The sequence below is a fragment of the Chrysemys picta genome, chromosome 10 (assembly GCF_011386835.1).
Source record: "Chrysemys picta bellii isolate R12L10 chromosome 10, ASM1138683v2, whole genome shotgun sequence".
NCBI classification, from domain to species: Eukaryota; Metazoa; Chordata; order Testudines; family Emydidae; genus Chrysemys; species Chrysemys picta.
This window is the reverse complement of record NC_088800.1, coordinates 56,935,007-56,958,890: the sequence shown is the minus strand read 5'-3', so window position 1 is coordinate 56,958,890 and position 23,884 is coordinate 56,935,007. Positions and strand designations below refer to the sequence as shown.

At 47.3% G+C, this 23,884-nt stretch overlaps 1 protein-coding gene across 10 annotated transcripts in view; it reads right to left on the bottom strand.

Annotated features, from left to right (window-relative positions):
• The window catches only part of RHBDF1 (rhomboid 5 homolog 1), a 97,133-nt gene that overhangs the window by 6,256 nt on the left and 66,993 nt on the right, over positions 1-23,884 (bottom strand). For all 10 annotated transcript variants that reach the window (XR_010591158.1, XM_005306147.5, XM_042861566.2 and 7 more), the window contains 9 exons: positions 18,621-18,827; positions 17,860-17,982; positions 17,522-17,682; positions 7,406-7,657; positions 6,550-6,661; positions 4,291-4,365; positions 3,347-3,508; positions 1,587-1,687; positions 144-207 (listed from right to left, as the gene is read on the bottom strand). Coding sequence is in view for 9 of the 10 variants with exons in the window: in XM_005306147.5 (XP_005306204.2) it covers positions 144-207; positions 1,587-1,687; positions 3,347-3,508; positions 4,291-4,365; positions 6,550-6,661; positions 7,406-7,657; positions 17,522-17,682; positions 17,860-17,982; positions 18,621-18,827 (1,257 nt within the window). In the remaining variant the exon portion in view is untranslated. The remainder of the gene's footprint in view (positions 1-143; positions 208-1,586; positions 1,688-3,346; positions 3,509-4,290; positions 4,366-6,549; positions 6,662-7,405; positions 7,658-17,521; positions 17,683-17,859; positions 17,983-18,620; positions 18,828-23,884) is intronic.

Here is a 23,884-nt window from a genome sequence, read left to right as displayed (position 1 = left end):
GATGAGGTGAAAGACATCGGGCTGAGGCCATCTCCAGCGCCTCTGTTCCTTGGGCAGCTGTCAGGCTGGAGTGCTCGGCACCGTCTGTGCCAACCTTGGCCTGCAACTCCCTGCCCCCCAACCGTGATTCTAGCAATGCTCACCGGCCACTTGGTGATGTCATCAGGCCATTCATGGGGATCCATTGATGCTGGCTGCTCACAAACCCTGAGGCAACAAAATCCAACAGATCAGCTAGACAAAACAGGCAGCAGCAGACAGGAACAGGCCGGGGAGGAGAACCCCCCCACTTCCCAGGAGCCACAGCACCATGCTGCTGCCACAATCCCCAGGGTTTCCTCCAAGCTCATGTGCAATGTCTCTAGGATAGAGCTGAGGACAGGTTAGGCTGGGTCAGGGATCGCTCAGGGTCAGATTGTCCAAGCTGCCATTGGCAGTGTTGTGCCACAGGGACCAAGGCCTCCGTACTGAGAGAACTTGTCATGGTGCTGTGATGCTGACTGACTGAAGTGCAGTCACTTGAAGGGGCACACCTCAACTTCCTGGTGCATTCGCTGATTCTACCAAATCCGGCATCTGGGCCACTTCCCGAGCAGCGAGCTGGCTGGCCAGCTATCTGACAGAGCACCCAAGCTCTGCCCTGTCTGCCAGCTATCAGACTCCTCTCCACACAGGGCCAGCCCCACACCCAGCTGCCAGCAATCCCCCAATGCACATTTCCCCCTGCACAGGGAGTCCCAGGGAGATTCTCAGGAGTCTGGATGCTCCAGGGAAATACATGGCTCCAACAGAGGGCAGGGTGGAACCATAGCAGGGGAAGCGACAGGCCAGCTGGGTTGACTCCCATGGTTTGTGGGCTTCTGTGGTATTTGCCATAGTCACAGAGCTGCATGCAGGTGGGGCCCGTGTGGCAGGAAGCAGCTAGGAAGGCAGGGAGACTGCAGAGCTGGGAACGGGATGGCGTGCAGGGCAGGGGCAGTGTGGGATGGGATGGCTCAGCAGGGTGAATTCCAGCAGTTCTGAGCCAGGCACAGAGGAGCTCCCTGCCTGGACACTGCTGGGGGCTCAGGGAGAGCATCAAGTACAGGCAGACAGCAATGCCCGAGGGGAGAGGGAGCGGAAATCAGACCAAGTATCCAATTGGTCTCTGAGCAGCACCACCCTCTCCCACAGTCCCCGCCCTGTGCCGTTCCCCGCCCATTGACACTCCACACCCCCTTCCCCACCTCGACCCAGTGACACCCTGTGCCCGCTTCCTCTACCCAGTGACACTGTGCCCTCACCTGTGTCCAGCAGTTTGCCCCATGGTATATGAATGTATCAGAACCTCACAGCATATTGGGGTCAGAACCTCATCATGCTCCTTCCTCCGCTCAAGGCCCAGAGCAGTCTCCTTCCCCAGCTGTGGATCTACTCCCCTTGCCCATTCTCCAAACAGCCTCTACTTCCTTAAGAAGCCCCAGGAAAATGAGCAGTCCCACCCGTCTCCACACCACGATGCCTCTGTCTTGTTGCTCAGACATAGCAGCCCCTGGTGCTCACGAGGCAGAGAGAGGCTGAGCTAGGCCTGAGCCAGGAGTGCCTACCTGGGATCCTGGTGACAAACAGATCCAAACTGTCTCTTGCCTCCTGCCAGTGTTGGCGTGCTGGGGTGGTGGGGCCACTTCACCCACACGGCCAGGGTGGACTGTGCAGGAGAGAGCAGAGGAGGCACGACTGATCACCACAGGGCCCAGGAGCTCTAGGAGGCAGAGGCATTCACAGAGACAATCTGGGGGTGGGGTGGGGTCCCAGTGACTGAGCAGGGGGATCAGAATGAGATGGGGTCACACACACGCTGAGTACAGAGACTTTTGACAACCGGCCTACAAACATAGCCTGATTGTGAGCTCAGCTGAGAAAAGTGAGGGAAAGTTTACAAACTGTTCCAATAAACAGTAAGAACAAATGGCAAGGGGGAAAGGTATGAAAGGGAGGGAGGCAGACCAAATTAGTCCAAACGAAGAGGCCTATTAATATATCTCAAGGAACTGTGTTAAGATCATGTTTGTTAAATGAGACGTGCGAGACCAGAAATCAATGGACAAAATTGGTGTGAAAGAAATTAGGTCTAATTGTTGAACAAAAATAATGAAGCGACAGGTTATTTCGTCCACCACTCCCTTTTGGGAGGTCCTTAAAAAAAAATACTTCAGGGGGCAAAAATCAAGAAGCTGACAAAAGCTGGGTGGGAGACAGGTGGACCAGGAGTGAGCTTTACTATTATGGCTGCCACCCCCACCATTCTGGGACCCTGGGATGCACCAGGACACAGTTGGGCCTTTGTCATCCTGATCCTGAGAGATGCCCTGACCAGACTGAGTCAGAGGGACCCAGCTGACATTGCCACCTCCACAGGCTTCAGCTAAATCCCAGATGCCTCCTGGGAGGTGAGACTATCACACACATCTCTTGTCTCTCTCTTTCCTTCCACATCTTACTACTTCCCTTTCCCATCCCTCTTCTTTTCCCTTCTGTCTAACCAGAGTCTGCCTTAGCAGCCAAGACTATATATTTTGCAACACTTCCATAAGCCTGTGACCAAAAAGGCAGCTAAAAGCAATGCCCTGAATAAGATACTGGTATGAGTTTGCCAGGTCTCAGCGTGGCTGATCAGACCATGCGCTGCAGCTGAGTTTCTGCAGTAGTGAGGCTGCAAGTGAGGCAGCACCAGTGCCAGAAGCTGCAGTTTCTGTCTTTGCTCTCCCCTTTGTGTGTGTTTGTCTTGTATTGCCTTCTGGGAAAGGGGATCAGACTTTCACAACAGCAGCCTGAGCCCAGCTCAACTGACTTCTCTGTTCCCCAAAAGGACAGCTATTACCTGCTTTGATACCATTTAAGAGACTCTCAAACAAGGGTTTTTTTCCCTTCTAAAAACTCTTCCTAGCTAGAGGAAAAGGGAAAATGGAAGTTGTTAAAATTACATTTCAAATGTTTTAAACTGTTTCCTCTTTTCTGAATCTTAATACGGTCACAGGATGTGTAGCGGTGTGTTTGCCATGATATTAAGCAGGTGGAAGTCTGTGTCCCCCAAACCCTGAACCTTGTCGAACTGTTAATGGGCAGTGTCTGGCTCATGTTAGCACCTTTGACTCTTTGGGCCCATTTATTCCATCTACATGAATACAAGACCCAGGTATGTGGGAGGCTGCAGAGGTCCACACCAACTGGACAGGGAGGCTGGAGGTGTCACAGCTGCCAGTCAGGCAGGGAGACTGGCCTAGGGGTCCCATCTGCAGCGTGATAATGAGCAGTGAGGGAGGGGAGCTGTGCAGGGCTGTGAGTGGGTTGCAATGGGGGCACTCACAGAGCACTCCTCCTCCGAGGTCTGCACGCAGCCCGATTTGTCATTGCGCACGCAGCAGGCCGAGTGCTTCTCCTTCTCTCGCGTGGCACTGATGAAGTTATGCACCTGCTGGTCCTGCCTCATGCACGGTGAGAACTTCGCCCCCAAGTGGATCAGGGCCTCCTGGAAAGAGACTGGGCTAGGAGCTCAGCTGAGGGTCACGCAGGGGCCAAGGGGGCAGGGAGGGCTCCGGGGGAGGAGGGAAGGAAGAGGCTTGGCAGCAAGGGGTCCAGGGGAAAAGGGAAGCAGGGGGAGGCTGGGCAGCAGCTGCCTCTGGCAAGTCAAGTCAAGTCAGGCAGGGATGGAGAGGAAGAGCAAGGGGCTGGGCACAACTAGCAATATTCACACATAAAACATGATCCCAAATGGGTGCCACCAGTCTCCCCACACAACAAGGATCATCTGTGCAAGATCCCCCTCATGCTGGTGCCAGTGCAGGGGTGGAGGGGAAAGCACCAGTTAGGGCAGCCACTCCTGTTGCACTGACCCCTACAGGGCTTGACATGTCCCAGCTTGTGCCCCACAGAGGCAGAGCCCGATCTAGAGCAGGGCATTCCCCTGGCCAAGCTGCAAAGTGCCAAGCAGCAGAAGGCAGGCCCGTTGGAGACACATCACATGCCTCCCTAAGCAGGGAATGAGCCCATTTTACAGGGGAACCCAGTGCAGGCAATGCCACTCTGATGGGACCCTGAAAAGCTTGGCTGGGCCAGGCCACAAGCCCACTAGGGAGCATGTCAGAACACAAATCGCCAGTCATGGGACCTGAGTGTCACTGGACACTGCCATGGCTGGCCAGGCTCACCGCTCTATGCGGAAACAGCAGAGCTGCCACACCCCTCAGATGAAGGTGCGGGTGCACTATCTGCCCCAGCCCCAGGGACCCAACCCGAGCTGGTGGGACTCACCGAGCTGGGGCCAATCCAGAAGTTCTCTTGTTGAACATATTTGACGTTTTCATAAATCCCCCTGTTCATCAGGACCTGCAAGACAAGAAAGCAGCAGCCCCCTCTGAACCACATGGACAGTGGGGCACCACAGGGCGCGGGAGCAATGGTAAAAAGGGGCACTAATTGGGAAGGAGCAGTGGAAACCTGCAACACCTGGGACAGTGGAAGCCCTATAACAGGTCATCAGGCTCAGGTTTCTTTTAATCCAGACCTCTCCAAACGGTCCCCTGAACCAGAAGGGAGTGGTGTGTGCATGGCTGCCCTTGGCCTCTCAATTGATCTCGAGCCTCAGCTTTCATTAATAGACCCCTTCATCTCCAGCTGTTCTAGTTGAGAGAAAAAACCTTGAAAACATGCCCCAAGTGTGATGGATGCAGCAATGTTTGCCCAAACGTGAACCCAGAGCGGTGTCCTGCCCCATTCGTTTCACTGGGTGCTGACTCAGATGCTGCTCTAAATGTCACCCTTGGAGACTGCTGCATTGCACATCAAAGCACGCACGAAAGGAGAAGAGGAATCATACTACGATTATCTACAAGTGTCTCCCAAAGGGGAGGGGAGGGAGGGTTCTGTGGGCCCTTGTCAACACATGGCAGGCTACAGGAGTATGCAGGGGATGGATTTTCCTGAAGGGGGGCTCAGCTTCCCAAAATTTGACACCCCATTTTCACCCTTTGGGAGGAGCAGGATCATGGGGCAGGATGGAATTCTGCAGCTGCTACAGGTGGGTTGGGATTTGTTCAGATTTTAAGGGAAATCCTGTCTCTGTGTCACTAAAAATAAACGTTTCCCTGCTGTGAACACTCTTCTGGGGAGGGGAGAGCACTATTAGATGTTAACTGGTGCCAGAGGAGGCACAAACTGGAGGGGACGTGTGGGATCCCGCACAAGGGAACTAGTACGAGCACTTCAAACACAGCCTGCAAATCTAGCCCTTAATACAGGGGTCTCAAACTCCCAGCCCCCGCGAGCCTCCCCAGTGTGGCCCGTGGAGCTCCAGAAGTTTTGGGGGCAGGTCTTTCCCTTGGCCCCACCTACTGCCCCCAGGCGCTCCTCACCCCAGGGGCCTGGCAGCGCAGCAGAGCTGAGTGGCGTCTGCCTGCTCGCTTCAGTGGCTGCCGGCCCCTCCCTGCTGCCCTGGGGGCAGCAGCGTGCGGAGGGGCAGCAGTGCATCCGGAGCCCCAGGTAAGCACTGCACCCCCAACCCCTCTGAGAGCCTGAACTCCCATCCCCTCCCCACATACCCCCTCCTGACCCCAAACTCCCTCCCAGAGCCTGCACCCCACTCCCTCCTCCTGCACCTCCACTCCCTGCCCCAGCCCAGAGCCTGCACCCAAACTCCATCTCAGAGCCTGCACCCCAGACCCTCTCCCTCATCCAAACTCCCTCCCAGAGCCCAACCTCTCACCCGTTCGGCACCCAAACTCCTTCCAAGAGCCTGCACCCCAATCCCCTACCCCAGACCTCCTCCCCCACCCAAACTCCCTCCCAGAGTCTTAGGCAGGTGGGGGAGGAGTTTTGGGCAGCATGAGTGACATTATTGGCCCGCTGGGAGGATTTGAGGACTGGCACTGGCCCTAAGGTAAATTGACTTTGAGACCCCTGCCTTAATACCTCACGACATTGTAAGATGTTATCCCAGGAGTCCTGGCTGAATTCCAGCTCTGCCCCAGAGCCCAGCCTAGGATTCCATTCAGACACCTTCCTTCTAACCTGTGCTGCAGGGGCCAACAGGCCGCTAGGACCCTGCTCCTCAGGCTGAACAGTGCCACGTTGCTGCTATATGACAGACGCAGATATTACCAGCCCTGATGGGCTTGTCTCCCATCACTCAGTGCTAATGGCAGGAAGCCAAAGCTCACAGGCAGGCAAGCCCAACAGGCAGGTTTGTCTGCCCAGGCAATGTGCTGCCCTTGAATATCAGCCAGGTCTCTGCACAGCGGGGAATTTACAAGTCTGCAGATGCGTACGTGAATGCACGTGCGCCGTGTGGCTGCAGCTGTGAACATGGGCAGGTGCTTAGGCCTGTAGGTGTGCATGTGCATGCAATTATAGCTGCCAGCCCCTCAGGTGAGGACATTTGGCTTCCAGCTATTGGCCTTTGTCAGGAAACACACTGACAAGTTATACAACATGGGGAGAGATCAAGGACTCTGGGAACAAACAACCACTGAGAAACAATCACATTTCATACCGCTCGGCAGAGGATTTACTCACTGAATCTACAGTTTCATGTTGAGAAAACCCCACGGGGGCAATGCCATAGATACACACAGCAAGGATTGTGATAAGCGAATGCACAAAGGTGACCCAATACGTGAAGAAAGGCCTAGACAGAAGATGGAGACAATCACAGATCAGAGCCAGAACAAGATCATGTTAATATTTTCTGGGGGTGTCTTTGCTCATGGAGCATAAGAAAAACTCCTGCTAATTCACAGGCACTTCAGTCAGCAAGGAGCTTTGCTGTGCTCTGTAATGCCTGGGCCCCATGCACAGGTGAGCAATGGTCTTTTTGGTTTTCATTAGTACGGAGGACCAGGCACAAGTCGAATTAGAGCTGGGACAAGACTGGAGGAAATGGTTTGGAGGGAGGATTAGGACCTGGGGTCACACCCTGCCGTATTCACTTCTTATGAACATTTGTGCAGTTTCAGTGACACAAAATGTCAGGCCTGAAGCCTAAATTCGTTTTGTGACTAAAAAAATTCATCAGGGAGGAGGTAACAGGAGATGTCTCAATTTCCCCATCCATCTGGCTAATAAGACGGGTGGGTCTGTGCAGAGGATCACCCTCGTCAGCAACTAGCAGATGTGCTGGGCTGCCAAAGCCATGCAGGCTTCAGGGTGCCCATGGCAGGACTGTCCTCCTGGGGACCAAGAAAATGTGTTGAGTGCAGGGGCTCAAGGAATATACAAATAATTCCCACTGCAGGATGCACGTCTCACTCGACAAGTGTCACACACATATTCGCAGCAAGTGAGATGCATCCCATCCAGCAGGGGACACGCTAACCGGCTCAATGCAGCCTCTTCCAGCAACTCTTGCAGCAAAGGGGCTCGCTCCTCTCACCTGTGGTCGTCCATGTCCTCGATCTGCCGTTTCACGTAGCTGTCTATGCGCTTGCGGTAGGTGCGGTTGGTCAGCCTGCCCACCATGCCCAGTCCGTACGGCCTCTTCTCCTTGGCAAAGAGCTTTCTGACTGGGACTGCGATGCGCTGGCCACGTCGCTGCGGGCTCATGCTCACCACTTCCTGCCGTAAGCGAACCTTGGGCTGAGGTGGGGTCCCTTCCTTCTGTTTCCTCCAGCCTCGCTCCAGGGGACTGGAACACAAAGCAGGACAGCAATGCTTTATTTCTGCAGAGTGCGGCTGGGAGCAAAGGTCATTCCCTGGGCTATGGCCACAGGGTCAGAGAGGGGGACAGGACGGCAGAGCAAGGCGCTGGAGGGCTCCTTCCTGCCCCAGCATTTAGCTCCTTGGAACTACAGATCCAAGAACCAACCAAGCTTCATTGTCAGAAGCTGGTTGGGGCAGGTAACTGAGCACTTGGCACAGAGACCCCAGGTCTTCCTAACAGTCTGAAAGCTCAACCCTCAGAACATCTATGGGGAGAATGGAGTGGGGGGACTGCTAGATTGCACAGGAAAACTCTTCCCTTCTTGGCTTTGCACCTAAGCCCTCTCCCATCTCAGCACCACCAGCCCCGCCTCCCCATCCCCCACCCTATCTCCCTGATGCCCCATCCCCCCGATGCCCCACCCACTCCATACCACCAATACCTCATCCCCCGCACCGCCCACCCCACCTCCCACCCCACTCGCCCAGTCCTGCCACCCCAGCCCCATCCCCTGCTCCGCCTCCCCAACACCCCATCCCTGTGCTGCCACCTAGTCTGCCCCGTCCACCCAACAGTCCAGCCCTGCCTTCCCCATCCCCCACCCCCACCTCCCAAATGCCCCATCCTCCACCCCACCTCCCCGAGCCCGGACCTCCCCGACATCCCTGCCCTGGCCACACCCACACCACCTCCCTGACACCCCAACCCTCCCCAAAGCCCTGTCTCCAGCACTGTCTGCCCCACCTCCCTGACACCCCAGCCCCCGCCCCAACACCTCCATCCCACCCGTCCCACCTCCTAGACATCCTATACTCCGCATCACCTCCCTCTCCAACGCCCCATCCCCTGCCCTGCTTTCGACACCCCATCCCCAACACCCCACCCTGCCCCTCCATCCCCCACCCCAATGCCCCACATCCCCTCCCCTGCATTACCAATGTAGTTTTTTTTCCATTTGTTTTAAATATCTGATGGTTTGGTGGGTGGGTAATGTACAACACACAAAACCAAGTTGTTGGCAACCAGACCCCAACCCAAACTACTGTTCTGTTTTGACAGCAACAGAAAAGTAGCTAACTTAAAATTAGAACGCCCTAAAATTCCTCTCCCATTCTCCTCACACGTCACCCAGCATCTGCATGGCACACCCCATTTCACTTCACCTGCTCACATCCCTTGCAGTGCACACTGCATGGCACATCCAGGGCCACACACCTCACTCCACCTGCTGGCTGCACAACACTCTGTGGTGTTCCACACCTGCTCACCATCACCCATGGTGAACACTGCATGGCACATCCAGGGCCACACACCTCACTCCACCTGCTGGCTGCACAACACTCTGTGGTGTTCCACACCTGCTCACCATCACCCATGGTGAACACTGCAAGGCACATCCAGGGCCACACACCTCACTCCACCTGCTGGCTGCACAACACTCTGTGGTGTTCCACACCCATGGTGAACACTGCATGCATGATCCGATCTCCATCTTTCTGCCATGCAAAGCGTCTGAACCACAGTGAAGAAGAGAATTATCAGACACATAGACAAACATGATATGTTGGGGAAGAGTCAACATGGCTTTTGCAAAGGGAAATCATGCCTCACCAATCTATTAGAATTCTTTGAAGGGGTCAACAAACATGTGGACAAGGGTGATCCCATGGATATAATGTACTTGGATTTCAGAAAGCTTTGCAAGGTCCCTCACCAAAGGTTCTTAAGCAAAGTAAGCAGTCATAGAATAGGAGGGAAGGCCCTCTCATGGATCAGTAGCTGGTTAAAAGATGGGAGACAAAGGGTCAGTTTTCACAGTGGAGAGAGGTAAATAGGGGTCCTCCAAGGATCTGTACTAGGACCAGTGTAGTTCAACGTCTTCATAAATTGTCTGGAAAAAGGGGTCAATAGTGAGGGGCAAAGTTTGCAGATGATACAAAATCATCTAAGATAGTTAAGTTACAAATGGATCTCAGAAAACTAGGTGACTGGGCAGCAAAATGGCAGATGAAATTCAATGTTGTTAAATGCAAAATAATGCACATTGGAAAACATAATCCCAACTATACATACAAAATTATGGGGTCTAAATTAGCTGTTACCACTCAAGAAAGAGATCTTGGAGTCATTGTGGATAGTTCTCTGAAAACATCTGCTCTATGTGCAGCGGCAGTCAAAAAAGCTAACCAGAATGTTAGAAACCATTAGGAAAGGGATAGATAATAAGACAATAACTATCATAATGCCACTAGTGAAACCCATGGTACACTCACACCTTGAATTCTGTGTGCAATTCTGATTGTCCCATCTCAAAAAAGATAGATTAGATATAATTGGAAAAATACAGAGAAGGGCAACAAAATGATTGGAGATATGGAACCACTTCCATATGAGGAGAGATTAATAAGACAGGGACAGTTCAGCTTGGAAAAGAGATGTCTAAAAGGGGGGGGGTATGATAGAGGTCTATAAAATCATGAATGGTGTGGAAAAAGTGACTAAGGAAATGCTATTTACCCCTTCACATAACACAAGAACCAGGGGTCACGCAGTGAATCATAGAAGTGTAGGACTGAAAGGGATCTCAAGAGGTCATCTAATCCAGTCCCTGCACTCAAGGCAGGAGTACATAAAAACTAAACTATGTTTGTCTAACCTGTTCTTAATAACCTCCAATGATGGAAATTCCACAGCTTCCCTAGGCAATTTGTTCCAGTGCTTAACTACCCTGATAGTTAGTTTTTCCTAATGTCCAACTTAAACTTCACTTTGCTGCAATTTAAGCCCATTGCTTCTTCTCCTGTCCTCAGAGGTTAAAGAGAACAATTTTTCACCCTCCTCCTTGTAACAACCTTTTATGTACTTGAAAACTGTTGTGTCCTCATAGGTCGTGCTTTCTAGACCTTTAATCGTTGTTGTTGTTGCTCTTCTCTGGACTTCCTCCAGTTTGTCCACCCCCTTCTTCAAATCTGGCGCCCAGAACTGGACACAATGCTCCAATTGAGGCCTTATTGGTGTGGAATAGAAATTAATAGGGAGCAGGTTTAAAACGAACAAAAGGAAGTACTTCTTCACAAAACACACAGTCAACCTGGGGAACTTGTTGTCAGGGGATCTTGTAAAGGCCAAAAGTATAAATGGGTTCAAGAAAGAACCGAATAAGTTCATGGAGGATAGGTCCATCAATGGCTAATAGCCAAAATGGTCAGGGATGCAACCCCTTACTCTGAGTGTCCCTGAGTCTTTGACTGCCAGAAGATGGGAGTAGACAACAGGTGATGGATTTCTCTAGAATTGCTCTGTTCTGTTCATTCCCTTTGAAGCATCTGGCACTGGCCACTGTCTGAAGACAGGATACTGGGCTAGATGAACCATTGGTCTGATCCAGTATGGCCATTCTTAGGTTCTTGTAGTATCTTATGTTGCCTTTCTAAATAAAGTCATTGAACTTTGGAAGATATAAGCAAGGACAGAGGTCATCTTTGGCATCCATCACCAGACAGACACAAAGGGCCAGAGCTCTGCAAGCTGAAAAGGATGGGCCCTTCAACCAAGGAGGGGTTGAAGCCACTGGAAACTGAATATAGGTGAGAAACCTGCTTAGGCCAAGACCTTTCACCTAGGAAGACAAAAGAAGCCAGCCTCTTTTGCTTTTGTGGAAGGCCCTGACTGAGGGAAAGTCAACCATGGCTGGAAAGAAGAATGACTGGTGAGAGAAGCCATCTTTAACAAAGCCTGTACCTTGCTAGATTAAGTTTTAAACTTTAGATGCATATTTTCACTTGTATTTGCTTGTAATTTCTTTTACTTGGCATCACATAACCTTCGTCCTACTGTTAATAAATCTGTTTTTGGTTATTTTTTTTCCTTAAAAACTAACTCAGTGCTGTGTTTGAAGGGAAGGGTGTATCTCTCCCAGTTAAGTTAATAAGCTGTAAGGTGCTTTTGTCTCTTTAAAGAAGCAAACAAACCTTATTATTTCTCAGGAGAGGGCTGGACAGGGGGAGGGATAGGTCAGTGGTTTGAGCATTGGCCTGCTAAACCCAGGGCTGTGAGTTCAATCCTTGAGGGGGGCCATTTAGGGAACTGGGGTAAAAATCTGGGGATTGATCCTACTTTGAGCAGGGGTTGGACTAGATGACCTCCTGAGGTCCCTTCCAACCCTGATATTCTATGATATGATATGTCACTTCAGGACACACGGTTCTGGGAAAATTCGGGATTGGGAGTGCATTGGGATCACCTTGCAAATAGCAACCCAGGTTGGTGGAAGCCACGGTAGGGCTGTTGTGCTGTAGGCAGACTGTTGGAGTCAGAGTTGCTACTCCAGGGATGCGCAGCATACAGACCTGCGTGTTCGTCTGCTGATGTCCAGGCTGTAAGCCACAGCAGCAGGGCGTTCCAGGCAGGCCCCTGACTGATCTGCACTGCACCCCAGAATGTAACACCACCTGTGCACCAAGCACCTCAGATTGGAGAATTCTTGCAAACAGTGTCCGTTGGTCAGTGCCTATGCCCTTGCCACCATTGTGCTCTGCATTGAGGATATAAGGGGTGGTGTGGACAGATGCCTCTCCAGTTCCTTCTCTCCTGTGAATGCAGACATGATCTGAGGTGGAGGGTGGGTAGTGGAATACCTATAAGGGCCACACATCTCGAAGAACTCCTGCTGCCACAAAATAAATTCCCTTTCTTCTTCAAGCACTGGTCCCTTTGTGGCTTCCACTGTGGGTGACTGGCAAGCAGCACTCAGAGAGGAGGAGGTCGTGAGAATGCAGGTGGTATGGCTGCCTGTAAACCACCATTCTGAAGGATGTGTCAGCGGAAGAGTCTTGGGGAGGGATCAAAACTCTCCAGAGTGGACTCTGCTCTTCTGTTTATGAGAGAGTCCCCTGCTCTCACATGGATAATCTGTCAAAGGGTCCCTGGCCTTGCTCTTTCCTCCTCCTATGTCAGGCCTTGTATTAGGAGACATGCTCTTCGATGGGTCTGGTCGATGTACAGTGGGGCCCCCAGCCTAGGTCTGACTCAGGCCTCACAGCTTTCTCCATGAGGTGCTTTTTAAGTTGGAGTTCTGGGTCCGGCTGGGGAAGGAGTGGCACATATTGCACTTGGTAGAGATATGCACTTCTCCAAGGCAGTACAGCTATCACTGGTGGTCATTGCTGACCAAAAAGGAGCAGGGACAGGAGACATTATTTCTAAATACCGGTATTCTGGGCATCATCTAATTCCTGTACAGGGGAGGCAGGAGGTACCCCAGTGAGGGGATTTAAACTACTCACTAACTATACTAATAAAACCCATTAACAATACCTACACTGCAGAGCTAAACCAGTAAAATCTTTGACATATTTACAGTTTTGAAGACAAGGACGAGGCTGAAGAGAAGGGAGAAGCTCCAGACACTGGAGATTCTGAGTCAGGCTAGGAGGCAATAAGAAGGTACTTTAGAGGCAGCTGATGCGCACAGCCTCTTATGGCCTTGGAGTGGAGCATGAGGATGGCAAAGGCAGAAGCGTAGGCCAATGGACACTGCTCGCAATAACTCTCTGGTCTCAGACGCATTTGCAGCGCATGCATATCCACAGTGGATGACACATAGGGGCCAGCACTTGAAGAAGAAACAGAGCACAGCCATAGATTCTAGGACTGGAAGGGACCTCAAGAGGTCATCCAGTCCAGTCCCCTGCCCTCATGGCAAGACCAAATACTGTCTAGACCTAGGAAATCTCGTAACTGGTTCCTGGAAATTCAGCACAACAGAGCATGGGCTTAGGGTGGCTTTATGTTCTCTGGTATCTTTTGAGTGACTGTTGCAGCTGCCAGTAGTATCAGACTGTGTCCAATGGGGATCCACTGCCCACCACATCACTTAATTGTGGTGTGGTGGATAGTGAATATTGTGAGTGCTCAACTCTTTGGAGTGTGTATTAGGGAAAGAAAGAATCCACAGAAAAATAGTAAGTGCACAAACAACACCCCCAAACCTTCCTCTGTGTTTGTAGGTTAGTTTCTGTGTGGCAGAGCATAACAGATGACGTTTTAAATGCTCAAAAGAAATTTAATAAAACAATCTTTGTAGCCTTTGGGGATGCTCAGTGTATGAATGATTAGATACAAACTCTTCCAAGACACTCTGAGAAGAAGACTGTTACGTGTCACTTGGAAAGTCATTCTCCTCGATAAGCAATATGGATTCAGATTTGACCTGTGGCCTAGCCTTGAACACCTCTTCCTCTTGGGAGTTTGAGGTGTTTCTATGTGTCTTTAGAGAGGAACTGCCCTCAAAATTACCTGCTATGAAATCTCTGATTTGGTTTATGACCAGGTGCATACCCAACTCCCTGAACTGGCACCTTCAATAGTTTGATACAGTTCTCTAGAGTTTGAATGAAATCATTTTTGCTTTGATAAATAAAACCATTAAAACGATCTAAAAATGGAAACACTGGGAATCAGATTTTGCCCCAAAATTGGGTCTCATTCTCATCGGAAACGTGGCTAACTCCCAGTATTACTTCCAGCATCTGTGTCATAGCTGGTAAAATTCTCAAGAACATGACGCGGGAAAGCGTTAGCACAATGAGATGGATTGTGAGCAGCAGAACCACGACAAGGTCCTTCCCCATGTCTGCTGTGCATTCACACCCTGGTGAACTGCTAGAGCCAAGAACAAGGCTGCCCTCTGCCAGTGTGAGGTGCCAGTTACTCAGGGAGGCTCTGACTTATCAGGAAACAAAAGGAAATGACATAGTTTGATTCCTTGCTAGGGTGAGGAACATTTTACTAAAAGGAACAGTCACTAGAGTGAAACACCCACAAGCTGCATGGAAACTTTTTAAAAACACCATAATAGAGGTTCAAACTATATGTATACCCCCAAATTAAAAAAATAAATAAAAAGGGAAGAGGACCCAAAAAATGCAACCGTGCCTGAACAGAGTAAAAGAAGCGGTTAGAGACAAAAAGGCATCTTTTAAAAACTGGAAATCAAATAATACTGAGGAAAACAGAAAGGAGCATAAATTCTGGCAAGTCAAGTGTAAAAGTATAATTAGGTAGGCCAAAAAAAATTTGAACCAACTAGCAAAAGATTAAAAAATTGCTGTTCGTTTTTGTAAGTACATCAGAAGCAGGAAGCTTGCCACATAATCAGGGGGGCCACTGGTTGACGGAAGTGCTTAAGGAGCACTCAAAGAAGATAAAGCTGTTGCAGAGAAGCTAAATGAAATCTCTACATTGATCTTCACTGCAAATGATGTGAGGGAGATTCCCACACGAACATTCTTTTTAGTTTATAAATCTGAGAAATTGTCCCAGACTGAGGTATCAATAGAGAAGGTTTTGGAACAAATTGATAAATTAAATGGTAATAAGTCACCAGGACCAGGGATATTCACCCAAGACTTCTGAAGGAACTCAAATATGAAATTGCAGAACTACTAATGGTGGTATGTAGCCTAGCGCTTAAATCAACTTCTGTACCAGATGACTGGTGGATAGCTAACGTAATGCCAATTTTTTAAAAATGCTCCAGAGGTGATCCTGTCAATTACAGGCCAGTAAGTCTAATTTCAGTACCAGGCAAATAAGTTGAAACTATAGTAAAGAACAGAATTATCAGACACACAGATGAATATGATACATTGGGGAAGAGTCAGCACAGCTTTTGTAAAGGGAAATCATGCCTCACCCATCTATTAAAATTCTTTGAGGGTGTCAACAAACACGTGGACAATGGTGATCCAGTGGATACAGTGTACTTGGACTTTCAGAAAACCTTTGACAAGGTCCCTCACCGAAGGCTTTTAATCAAAGTAAGCAGTCATGGGATAAGAGGGAAGGTCCTCTCATGGTCAGTAACTGGTTAAAAGATAGGAAACAAAGGGTAGGAATAAATGGTTAGTATTCATAGTGGAGAGAGGTGAATATCAGGGTCCTCCAGGGATCTGTACTGGGACCAGTGCTGTTCAACATATTCATAAATGATTTGGGAAAAGGGGTAAACAGAGACATGGCAAAGTTTGCAGATGGTACAAAACTAAAAATAGTTAAATTCAAAGCAGACTGGGAAGAGTTACAAAGGGATCTCGCAAAACTAGGTGACAGGGCAACAAAACAGCAGATGAAATTCAAGCTGATAAATGCAAATTGGAAAACATAATCCCAACTATATATACAAAATGACGGGGTCTAAATTAGCCTTTACCACTCAAGACAGATCTTTAAGTCTTTGTGGATAGTACTCTAAAAACGTCTAGTCAATGTGCAGCGGCAGTCAAAAAAGTTAACCAGAATGTTAGGAACCATTAGGAAAGGGATAGACAATAAAACAGAAAATATCATAATGCCATTATAGAAATCCAAGCTACACCCATACCTTGAATACCGTGTGTAGTTCTGGTTGCCCCATCTCAAAAACGATATATTAGAATTCGAAAAGATACAGAGAAGAGCAACAAAAATGATTATGGGTATGGAACAGCTTCCATATGAGGAGAGATTAAAAAGACTGCAACTGTTCAGTTAGAAAAGAGATGACAAAGAGGGGATATGATAGAGGTCTATAAAATCATGAATGGTGTGGAGAAAATGAATAAGAAAGTGTTATTTTCCCCTTTACATAAGACAAGAAGCAGGGGTCACCCAATGAAATTAATAGGCAGCAAGTTTAAAACAAACAGAAGGAAATACTTCTTTACACAACGCACAGTCAACACGTAGAACTCATTGCCAGGAGATGTTGAAAAGTGTAACTGTGTTCAAAAAGGAATTAGATAAGTTCCTGGAGGACAGGTCCTTCAATGGCTACTAGCCAAGACAGTCAGGGACCTATGCTCTGGGTGTCCCTAAACCTCTGATTGCCAGAAGCTGGGATTGGATGACGGGGATAGATCACTCAATAAATTGAAGCGTCTGGCACCAGCCACTGTTGGAAGACAGGATATTAGCTACATGGACAATTGGTCTGACCCAGTATGGCCATTCTTATGTTTAAGAGGAAACTGAAGACACAAGGTTCCACCCATGCATCATGGTCTCCAAGCATCAGGTCTTCCACTTGCTTGGTTTCAGATTAGTGTAATATCACTCCACGGCATTTGAGCAGGACACTTCATAGTGAATATGGCTAGGGGTACCCATTCTATCTACCAGTCTTCATTTCAATACCTTAGAGGACTGACATTCACACACTACATTTTTGCCATATTCTGTGCTCTCGGCACTCATATAACCCATTTAAACTGGTCTTTGTTTCCCCTTAAGAATGATATGGCATCATAAACAAGATGTGCAGGGGCCCAACTTCATCATGCTGTTGTGCTGACTGGAGGTAAGTTAGCAGAGTTAGCTCCTCATATGCACCAATTGTCAACTACTCTCTGAAGTCGGAGGCTGTTTCTTAGGTAAACAAGATTTCAGGTATGGGATAAACAGAGGGGATGTCACACAGACTGCACAGCAGCCCTGGGGATTCTCCTCCCAAACAGATAGGAATACTGGGGCAATGGCCTAAGCAGCCTCTCAGCCTTTCCATTCAAGGCCTTCAACAAGAGGGATGGTATTTAGCACTAGGCAAGAATCTGTGTGCTCTGCTGCTCTGGACCTGCACTGAGCTCAACTTAGTCAGCTGAGTTGAGGTATCAATCATTACACAAGTCAGGCCTCTATATCAGATCCATTCCGAGGAGTACCAGCAGCATCAGAGACACTAGCTCCTCTGGGCTTGTCTTCACCATGAGTAATGGTGGCTAAGGCCTTTCAAACCTGTGGTGTGAAATGTCCTTCCCTTCCCACATTTGGGACCATGGATTAGATTCTGCCAACTGTCAGGAAGATACTCACAACATCAGGTGGCTTCTTTCAAGTTCACTTTTGTCTAAGGCACCTCCTGTTAGATCGGCCTGATCCTGGGGCTTCACCTCAGAGTCCTTGATCGCAGCTTCAGATGGAGATTCAAACACTTCATCGGGGTATGTAGAGAGCTCCTCATGGAGGACTCCTTCCTGGGCAAAGAAACATAAGTCCTGTCAAAGACATTCCGGTGACTTATTAGAGCAAAGTAACTCAAAAGGAAGCTCTTGCAGGAGCGGCACCTCTCCCTTGAGCCCACGCATACTGCTGGGTGATAGCGTTCTTACAGCCTTTGGCTACCAGGACAAAGCCAGCACTGCTCCCCTTACCCGAGCAAAAAACGAGGTGTCCAACTCATCCGGGAAATCCACTGTGTCCTCCTCCAAGAAACTAGCTGGGGTGAAGCTGCGCCGCTGAGCCCTCCTCAGGGTACTGTCCTTCACAGACCGGCCCTGGAAGAGAAGGGAATAGCATTCAGTCACAGAGAAATTTGACCCCACAAACACTTAAGAGTTCTGAAGACCCTGCTTCTTCAGGGGCTTAGCTGTGTCAGGGAGTCACCAAACTAAGTGCAGTAGATCCACCAGCCACCTGACACCCTTCTAGTGAGACTTGTGAATTCCACATACCAGTATTTCCAAGATGGCAGCACCATCCCTTTCAACTGAGCTAAATGGTGCCTTCTGCAGTATACGAATGCTCTAATGTGCTTCTTACAAAGGACCATCACCCATTCAGAGCCTAGCTTTTCCAAACTTCTCATCCAATCAGAGCCTAGAGCTTACCTACTGCTAACCAAATTCTGTAAAGAACATTTGAGCCTGGTTGTTGTCAGCCCTGAAGCACTCAGACTGACAAACTCTTGGCAGGTCTTTATAAAACTTACAGGTAATCTGGTCTACTCCACTTCCTTCTAGACATGGGCAGGAGACACAGTGCAAAGTGTACTTATAGTCAGAACAGTGACTTCCCAAAATGACATAGTGGAGTCCCATTTTATAACTCCTCCTACCTCAGGAATCCCATAGAGGGTGCCTGAACCAGAGACTTCCATCCTTCCCCACAGGAATCCCCCTCACTCAAAAAATACCTTCACCAGGGCCGCTGCTGCTCGGAAGCTCATTTTAGCCACTGATTCCCGTTTCCGCCGTCGTGGTAAGCGATTGAACCCAGACCGAGAGCTGGTGAAGGAGCACAGTGATGTGGCACCTGGAGTGATTGGTGTGTGAGGGATGCTGTATCCATCATTATCATCAGCCATACGGAATGCTCGGCCTCGTGCTAAAGGGTCTACAATCTGCAGTCGAAGACAGGATTTCAGTTACTGTGAGAAACTGGGGAGATCTCAGCATACACTCTCAGGACAGAAGCGAAGGTCTGTGCCTCATTCTTGGTGCCCTTTTCTCCCCTCAACAAACACAAAGAAACATAGGAACTGCCAGAATGGATCAGACCATGGCTTCATCAAGCCCAGTATCCTGTCTCTGACAGCTGCCAGCACAAGATGCTTCAGAGGAAGGTGTGGGATAATTTGTACTCCATGAAGGTCACACCCTGAGTCCTGAACATGAGGTTTTACATTCCTTCCAAAATGTTTATCATCATTAACTATAACAAATATGGATAACAAGACTATCCAGGAGTGTCCAATCCTCTTTGACCCTTTTTAAATTCTTGGCCTCACCAACATCATGTGGCAGTGAATTCCACAGTCTAATTATCTGTTGTGTGAATGAGAGTTTTTTCTAGGCCCTTGATCATTCTTTGGCTTCCCTTCATAGATTCCAAGGCCAGATGGAACCACTGTGATCATGTAGTATGACCGTCTATTTAACACAGGTCAGAGAACTTCCCCAAAATAATTCCTAAAGTAAATTCCTTCTCTGAGACCCCTCTACCTGTTCAATATCCTTTTTGAGATGGAGTGACCAGTGCTGCATACACTGTCGAGATGGGCTGATTTACACAATGCATAACAATGTTTACCTTAGCATTTTCCATCCGGTATCCTAACATCTTGTTTGCTTTCTGGACCACAGCTGAGCAGAGGTCTTTATTGAGCTGTCCTCTGTGATGCCCTGGTCCTTTTTGTGATTTAATATAGCTAACTTAGAACCCTGCAAGATGTGTAAATAGTTCACATTTTCCCCTCCAATGTGCACTACTTAGCAGCACATATCAGCATTGAACGTAATCTACATTCACCCACCTTAGTTAGGTCTCTGAAATTCCTCCATTCCTAAGCAGCAGAACACAAAAACTCCCTTCTGGTCATCACTACTGTTCTTTAGAGCTGGTCAAAATTTTTAAGCTGAAAATTGTTTTCTCCAAAAATTGTTGTTTTGTTGAACATAATTTTTTTTGTAGAAAAATGTCATCTTCAAATATATTGTTCAATATTTCAATGGAAATTTTTGAAATAAACTGAAATCTTACATTTTGTTTAGTTTCAAATTGCATTTTTCATTTCATTTTAGATTGGGGGGGAGGGTGTTTCCTCTCGCTTCCTTTCGGTTTTGGTTTTTTAAATACCCCTTCCCCCTTTTTCCCCCACCAGAACATGACTTCAGTGGGACAAGCTGAGAAAGTAAAGTAAAGCACATGTGTGTTTGCAAGATTGGGGCCCCATTTTTGAAAATGTACCTACCTCACTTTGGGGCTAAGGTAACCCAACTGGAAGCCCAAGGGGGCAGCAGGAAGGAGTTCTGCAGAGCAGCCCTTGGCTGCTGGTTACAGGATCCCTGGGCTGGAATCTGATATAGTGGGAGGGGCCAGGTTCCCTACCAGCCACCAGGGAAGGTGGCATGAAGCCCCTGAGAAAGGGACGTGGATGACAGAGAGCCCTGAGAAAAGGGAGTGAGGACACAAGACCCAGTGTCAGAGCTGAAGATCTGATATACGGTCTTGGACTTGGACTTTTCTGGTACCTCGCCAGAGGTGGACTCAATTGTGACCTGGCCAGAGGGCCGAGTTTCAGGAAAAGAGACCACTGCAGAGCCAAAGCAATGGGCAGCTGGGTGTGCCAGATGGGGGGCGTGACACTACACCGTGCTTAGCAACAAGGAGGAACTCCACAAACGAGTGATCTCCTTCACATCCACAGAAATTTTTCACAGAAAATTTCATAGATATTTTTCATCTATTGCTGACTATTTCCAAAATACGGAATTGAGTCAATAATTTCTTTAATTTTTTTTTTTAATCCTACCGAGTGACTAAGCTGACCAAATTTTTTCCCCAATATTGCTTGTTTAGAAAATGGAAAACGATAAACATACTGATTAGAATTTTGGATAATAAATTTGAAAAATGAACCAATTCTGAAACCTTCTGCGAAATTTGTCAATTTCTCAACCAGATCTACTTGTAACTAGGGCTTTCAAGTGATTAAAAAAATTAATCGCGATTAATCACACTGTTAAAGAATAACAGAATACCATTTATTTAAATATTTTTGGATGTTTTCTACATTTTCAAATATATTGATTTCAATTATAACACAGAACACAAAGTGTACAGCGCTCACTTTATATTTATTTTCGATTACAAGTATTTGCAATTTATAAAAACAAAAGAAATAGTATTTTTCAATTCACCTAATACAACTACTGTAGTGAAATCTCTTTATCATGAAAGTTGAATTTACAAATGTAGAATTATGTACAAAAAACTGCATTCAAAAATAAAACAATGGATAACTTTAGGGCCTACAAGTCCACTCAGTCCTACTTCTTGTTCAGCCAATCGCTCAAACAAGTTTGTTTACATTTGCAGGAGATAATGCTGCCCACTTCTTGTTTACAACATCACCTGAAAGTGAGAACAAGAGTTCACATGGCACTGTTGTAGCTGGCGTCGCAAGATATTTACATGCCAGATGTGCTAAAGATTCATATGTCCCTTCATGTTTCAACCACCATTCCAGAGGACATGCATTCACGCTCCTGACAGGTTCTCCTCGATAACAATCCAAAGCAGTGTGGACCGACACATGTTCATTTCCATCATGTGAGTCAGATGTCACCAGCAGAAGGTTGATTTTCTTTTTTGGTGGTTTGGGTTCTCTAGTTTCCACATCAATGTGTTGCTCTTTTAAGACTTCTGAAAGCATGCTCCATACCTAGTCCCTCTCAGATTTTGGAAGGCACTTCAGATTCTTAAACTTTGGGTTGACGGCTGTAGTTATCTTTAGAAATCTCACATTGGTACCTTCTTTGCGTTTTGTCAAATCTGTAGTGAAAGCGTTCTTAAAACGAACATGTGCTGGGTTATCATCCGAGACATTTATAACATGAAATATATAGCAGAATGCAGGTAAAACAGAGCTGAAGACATACAGTTCTCTCCCAAGGTGTTCAGTCACAAATTTAATGAACACATTTTTTTAACGAGCGTCATCAGCATGGAAGCATGTCCTCTGGAATGGTGACCAAAGCATGAAGGGGCATACGAATGTTTAGCATATCTGTCATGTGAATGCCTTGCAATGCCAGCTACAAAAGTGCCACGCAAATGCCTGTTCTCACTTTCAGCTAACACTGTAAATAAGAATCGGGTAGCATTATGTCCCATAAATGTGAACAAACTTGTTTGTCTGAGTGATTGGGTGAACAAGAAGTAGGACTGAGTGGAGTTGTAGGCTCTAAGTTTTACATTGTTTTGTTTTTGAGTGCAGTCATGTAACAAAAAAAATCTACATTTGTAAGTTGCACTTTCACGACAAAGATTGCACTACAGTATTTGTATGAAGTGAATTAAAAATACTATTTCTTTTGTTTATCATTTTTACAATGCAAATATTTGTAATCAAAAATAATATAAAGTGAGCACTGTACACTTTGTATTCTGTGTTGTAACTGAAATCAATATATTTGAAAATGTAGAAAAACATCCAAAATATTTAATAAATTTCAATTGGTATTATATTGCTAACAGTGTGATTAAAACTGCGATTAATCGAGATAAAAAATTTTAATTGCCATTAATGTTTTTGAGTTAATTGCGTGAATTAACTGTGATTAATCAACAGCCCTACTTGTAACCTTCCTGGGCACCACACACTTGTGAAGTTAGAGGATCCAGAAACATCACATTACTCCTCCACAATGCCAGAAATTAGGATTTTACTCTGTCCAACACAGCCAGAAAAAACTAATGCTGACTATGGCAGCAATTTCCATGCACTCTCCTAACCAAAAGGCTGATGAAATACAATCCTTGGCAGATTTACAAATTCTGCCAGTATAGCATATAACGCTCATTACCCCAACAGTTGTGGCCTGAAAAAGTTATAGGCTCTGATGGTTGGGCTCATAACCAAGAGTTCAACATCCAACAGCACAACATAGCCTGTCTCTTTCTATCGTTACATATGGACGTTATAAACTGCAGCAGCTACATCCAACAGACCTTACAACTTCCATGTGGCTCCAATGGGTAGGGTGGGAGAGATTATAACTTTTGTGAGGCCTGAGATGTGGTGCTCAATAACTTTACAAGTCTTTTATAAATTGGCACACAAAAGAGATTACTTTTGAGAACGAACACAAGGTTTTAGACAAAAGTTACAACTGCTGTCAGAGGACTGGATGAAGTTCCAATATTAATGATCTTGACCATGAATAAATATTTTATATTTAAGAATACTTTGTTAAGGTGGTTCTGTGCCTGAGTTCTCAGCAAGGTCTAGAGCACAGGACCTGTTTGAAGCCACATGTAAACTATGAGTTGATTCAAGGGCTTTTCCAAACTGAAAAAGAAGACATTTTTCTAAGTCCCATAACTCTAAAATGGTTTGATTAAATCCAAACTTTAAAAAAATTTAAAAAATCATGAGAAATGTCAAGTTTTGAGAAAGAGGAGAGAGAGCACTCAGTGGGCAAAATCAGGGTTAGACAATAGTCCATCCTTTACTATGGAGACACTACCAACCCCTTACCCTCCTTTCTCCAAGACAGGATTAGAGACTGCAGATGGAGATAGTTTCATATCCCATTTCACCATCTGGACAAGAGCAGCACTCTTAACTGATTTCATAATATCCGATCAATTACAAGGGAAATGCAGGAACTGAAACCCTTCAGGTTAGAGCTCAAGTGCTAATGAAGTTACCTCATTTAGGTTTGTGTACAGGCAGAATCTATACTTTGGGAATACGGAGTAGGCAAGGAAGCTGGAAGCTTTACAGCTTCCCCTGGTAATTTCTGAGGGCTTGTGAGCAGAGCGTACCAGCCTGCTGTAAGAGAGCTGACACATAGGTAGCTCCTGTGAAGTCATGAGATAATATTTCTGAGGATACTGAAAACTAGGGTATTGTCTTCAGCCAGCAAAATGTGAAGAATAAAAAAGTAAGTG